Source organism: Benincasa hispida, chromosome 8 (genome assembly GCF_027475165.1).
Source record: "Benincasa hispida cultivar pf3 chromosome 8, pf3_genome.v1.1, whole genome shotgun sequence".
In the NCBI taxonomy this organism is placed as follows: domain Eukaryota; kingdom Viridiplantae; phylum Streptophyta; class Magnoliopsida; order Cucurbitales; family Cucurbitaceae; genus Benincasa; species Benincasa hispida.
In genome coordinates, this window is record NC_143485.1 from 4813187 (window position 1) to 4818164 (window position 4978).

General features: G+C 32.5%; 1 protein-coding gene across 2 annotated transcripts; it reads left to right on the top strand.

The window, feature by feature from the left end:
- Positions 1 to 910: 910 nt before the first annotated feature.
- LOC120082447 (S-adenosyl-L-methionine-dependent methyltransferases superfamily protein) lies at positions 911 to 4516 on the top strand. Of its 2 annotated transcripts, XR_016531305.1 has the most exons (6): positions 1088 to 1646; positions 1838 to 1944; positions 2633 to 3143; positions 3669 to 3705; positions 3814 to 3932; positions 4094 to 4516. XR_016531305.1 is itself a non-coding variant. In XM_039037627.2 (5 exons), the coding sequence occupies exons 1-5, from the start codon at positions 1395 to 1397 to the stop codon at positions 4290 to 4292; spliced, it is 1188 nt and encodes a 395-aa protein (XP_038893555.1). In that variant the 5' UTR covers positions 911 to 1394; the 3' UTR covers positions 4293 to 4516. The 2 variants fall into 2 exon arrangements, 1 of the variants encoding a protein (XP_038893555.1); XM_039037627.2 differs by lacking the exon at positions 3669 to 3705 and having other exon boundaries at positions 911 to 1646.
- The last annotated feature ends 462 nt before the right edge of the window (positions 4517 to 4978 follow it).

Sequence of the window (4978 nt, forward strand, 5' to 3'; positions counted from 1 at the left end):
TGAATATGAAATTGAAAGTTGAAGAGCTTATGAGACACAAAATTGAAAATTCATAAGATTTAGACATATTATACACAATATTAAAAATCTTGATATCAATTAGTGAAAAAATATATTAGACACATTCTTCAAGGTTAGAGAAAAACGATAAATTTGATCTAAAATTTTTAACACACACACAAATAGAGGAAGCTGCTAATATAACAATAAGACTGAAAGTATTAGCAAATATAGCACATGTAAAAAGTTTGCAAATATAGCAAAGTTTAGATCCAACTCTCATAGTCTTTCGGGTTGTTTTCAAATATAATTAAATGAACAAAGATATTTACAAATATAATAAAATATCATTGTCTATCAATGATAGATATTGATATACTACTATCATCTATCACTAATAGACACTGATAAATACTAATAAACTGTGACTTCTTGCTATATTTGAAAATATTTTCAATAATTTTCCTAGTCTATTAGTGATAGATCATATCACTAAGAAAAGTTTATCAACGATAGACTATATAACTAATCGGAATCTATCAGTGATAGAATTTATCACTGATATGTTTGGCTGTATTTGCAATTCTTTAGAAATATTGTGATACACTTAATTATTAATCCTAAAACGCTAACTATTGCAATTACTATATATATATAGATATAAATTAGAACCTCATAATAATTATTATAGAAATTAAATATTTACAAATAATAGTAAAATTTTACGGTCTATTTATGATAAACTGCGATAGACTAATATGTGTCTAGCAGATCAACCGTAAAATTTTACTAATATTTGTAAATATTTAGGTTAATTTTCCTATTTTTGAAAATAAATTTAATTATTAACTATTTTTAAATAAAATAAAATTTGAGAATTTAAGGGAAGTTTCTGTGCCTATATTTAAATGCGAATAGACTTTGACCAATTTGATGGATAATTGTATCTTGACTCAAATTTGGCCAAAAACAGAATTATTTATTTATTATTATTATTTTAATCTTATGTTGGAATAATCATGAGCGAAAATGATCACAACGATTTATTGTATATACGTATTGAACTCTCAAAATTTTTGATTCTCGTTTTTCACTCCTTCACTTTCAATCTTCTAACTCTTGTCATTCACTTTCTTTTAATACGAAGAGTAAAAACAAAGAGCGAGAAGGAGAACAAAAACGAGTTGATATAAAAAGAGTAGCAAGAATAAAAAATGATATCCAACATGAGTGCATTTTATGTTAATTTGACCTAAGCAAAAGGTAGACTTGAATATGATTTGCATTTACTTGACTAAAAAGAAATTAGGGGGAAGTTGTTTGAGTGTAAGAAAGTCTTCATTCTTTTGTGAGAAAACCCAAGCACAGTCCGGCGGCGGAAAAAGGGTGGGAAAATGGGAAAGCGAGACAAGAAGCAGAAGCATCACGATGGACATTCTCGTCGAAGGGATTTCAAGTTTACTTCAGAAGGAGAAGTTATGGAAGATGGTGATTTCAACAGCTATCCCCTTCCCTCACCTTCTGCCAGAGAACTAGAAGAAGACGAAGAAGAAGTTGAAGAGGAAGAGGAGGAACAAGAAACAACCAACGAGAGCTCATCAATGGGTATTCCTTCGAAGTTTCAACTCTATCAACAATCTGTTCAGGTTTGGCCCTTCTTCTTGCATTGCAACTCTAATTCCCTCATGGGTATATGAAAATCCTGTGAATCTTTGGAAGAAACCATCATTTTGTATTTTAATAACTTTAGGTATCGTGAATTTATGAATTTATTTTTTGAACTGATGAGTGCTGAGAGTGATCTGGCTGTTTACTGAAACATCTTTGTTCTCTCCAGTCGCCCAAAGGAGACATAAGCTATTTGCAGAAGTTCTTTCTAATGTACGTGGGTGGTAGGCAACCGATCCATTTACAAGAAGATTTTTGTGGCACTGCACTTTTAAGGTATACTACTGTTTTCTTGGTGAGATATATTAACTCGTGAATTTGAGGGGTTATTGAACAGGGCCAAATAGAATTTTGAGTGAATTCCATTTGGGGCCATTTATTCGTTGAGGGATGGTTGCAGATCATTGTAAATGTAGTAAGAAATGAAACACATTTTCGTGAACAATTGTTGTTATGAATATAGTTTTTCTATGTCTAGTTAATCAACAATTGTTATAATCATAATAATTCAATATATTGTTATCATCAATGATAATAGTTTATGATTAAGTTGCTAGCATGCATTCATGGTGTAATCCTATGACAGCCTGTTATCTTGATTCCATGCTTAGAATTTATTCGTGGGGGAAAAAAAAGGAACAGAGCAGGAGTATTTTTCATTGCAAGCTGCAGTTGAATCCTCAACGACAGGCCTTGTACTTTTGGACTAGACTTCCTTTTTGTTTAGCTTGTTTGGGGTTGGGGCTTCCCCTCTCGTGGGGCTGTTTTCTTTTATATGCCGGCAGTAAATTTTCGGGTTTTTTTTTTTTTTTTCTTTTTTTTGAAAAAAGAATAGTTCAACTTGACTTCATTATTATTTTCAGTTTCTATTTGTGAATAAGCTGCTGCCAATCTTTGCCTTGTGAGTCATTATGTTGGTACTGGTTGGATGGATAAGAAATCTGATACTTATTACTTCCTACAGTTTAGAGTGGCTTCGAAGTGATTCACGTAGGACTGCTGTGGGATTGGATCTTGACCTTGAGGCATTAGTCTGGTGCATGGAGAACAATTTTAATCGAACTGGGGCTGATGTATATTCCAGAATCTCTCTTTTTCATGGAAATGTATTGAATCCTTCTGAAGCCAGGCTTGTCAATCCTGAGCCTAGGGAGGATCTGATTGAAAATTTAACATTGGAAGATAGTAAAGATAATCCCAAAGCCAGTGCATCAGAATCCATTGTGAAAGAGGAATCTGCATCTTTTAACGATAATGAGTACTTGAAGAGGAACATTACATTGGATGCCAGAGATATTGTATGTGCATTTAACTACAGCTGTTGTTGTCTCCATTCACGTGCAGATCTTGTTACATATTTCAAGCATGCTCGTGCTAGCTTATCCAGAAAGGGTGGCATATTTGTCATGGATTTGTATGGTGGTACCTCGTCAGAACAGAAGTTGAAGCTTCAAAGGAAATTTGCTAATTTTAAGGTATAATTTTGTTGAGTTCAAACTTTAGAAATCTAATTATATTTATTCTGTTGGACACGTCCGTGTGCATTTTTTATGCAGTCTTTGATTCTCTTAAGAGGCCACAATTACTACAACAAAAATGAAAATTTATTTTATTTTGAGCATAGAGGATGGATATATTACGCTGACTTAATCTAATAAGTATTAAATTCTCTTCTGGATTGGCCTTAAAAGTAGAAGAAAGACTAAAATGTCAATAAGCATTTATTCTTGATTTATTCTTGATTTTTTTTTTTTTTTTTTTGTGTTTTTGTTTTGTTTTTTCCTTTTTGAGTACAACAATGGGGGTGGGGAAATTCAAACCCTTGGTCAAGAGTGTATGTCTTATGCCAGTTGAACTATGCCTATATCTATTTTTTAATTCACTTTACCTGATAGTCCTTTAGTAACAAAGTCACTAAAAACACCATGTTTCTACCCCTAGTGTATAGTCATATTGCCAGTTGCATTCTTCTTCCAATTGTATGATGACTGAACTGACAGGGCTCAAACATGGAACCTATTCTCTTGTTAGGCAGAGGTATCCATCCAAACATTGTTTATCTTCTTTATTTCTGTTGGAGTTCTCTTCAAATGAAATGTAATAAAGGGTGAGATTTTGCGTTCTAATTTGTTGGAAATATTGCAGTATATCTGGGAGCAAGCTGAATTCGACATAATTGGACGTAAAACGAGGATTAGCCTCCATTTTGATCTTAAGAAGCAGCAGAAGAAACTTCGCCATGCGTTTTCATACAGCTGGAGACTGTAAGCAAACCTATTTCAATTACAACGCATTCCATATTTGTAAACTATAATTAACTCAAAACATTATGTCAAAATTTGCAGTTGTCTAAATTTCATGAACCATTACTTTATGCTATTTCTAGTGTCCAAAATCTTGAGACGACCATTGCACATGTGAACAGGTGGTCATTACCTGAGATCAAAGACTGCTTGGAAGAAGCTGGATTCAGATCCGTCCATTTTTGGATCCGACAGATGCCCGACACCGAAGAGATTAAAAGTATAGAGGGGTTTGGCGCAGGGAGTGAAGTGAAATACGAGGAAGTTGAAACTTTTCAACAAAAGGATTCTTGGAATGCATACATCGTTGGTGTTTTGTAGTCTTGAGCATCATAATCAACACATTTCGTAGTCTCACTATTTTTGGCATTGGATTTTATGCAATGTAGTTAGTATATCCATAACTACAGTTCTGCCTTTCTAGATTAAAAAGAAAAAATGTAGTATCACTAGTAAGGGAGACAAGCTTGTCAAAGGAGGGATTTCAAGCTTAATCCCATGTTTGATAATGTTATTTTATGTTTGATCATTTAAAATTTCTCCAATATGAAGTTCGTACTCTGCAGCTCTCTATAACTTAGCACCGTTGACACTGTTGATTCGCCCCTCCCCTCGAACTATCAGTTTAACTTTGGTATAAATTCTAATTTGGATTAGGAAAAAATGTTAATTTTGAGCATAAACTTGTTTTTGTGTCAATTTGAACCTATACTTTTAATTTCATCTAATTTGATCAATTTAAATAAATGTTGTGATTTTTTCCCAAATAAAGTTTTGTATAAAAACTAGTTTGGTGCATTGAATAACTTTGCTAAAATTCATAAATTTTGACAAAAATTTTAAAAAATTAATAATAAAGTTCTTGTGGTTTGGATAAACATAATCTAAATTTAGGTAAATCTATGAATCAATCCAATCATAGCATTTTCATTTATTTGAATCTAATCCAATCCAAATAAGTTAATAACCTATTTATATGAGTTGGATTGAATTGATTGGATTCTTCG

Bases quoted from the DNA above. Each gene is read 5' to 3' on its own strand.
- LOC120082447 (XM_039037627.2), top strand. From the start codon at position 1,395: ATGGGAAAGCGAGACAAGAAGCAGAAGCATCACGATGGACATTCTCGT. The intron at 1,647-1,837 runs GTTTGGCCCTTC...TGTTCTCTCCAG, and splicing joins TCTATCAACAATCTGTTCAG to TCGCCCAAAGGAGACATAAG. The intron at 1,945-2,632 runs GTATACTACTGT...TACTTCCTACAG, and splicing joins TGTGGCACTGCACTTTTAAG to TTTAGAGTGGCTTCGAAGTG.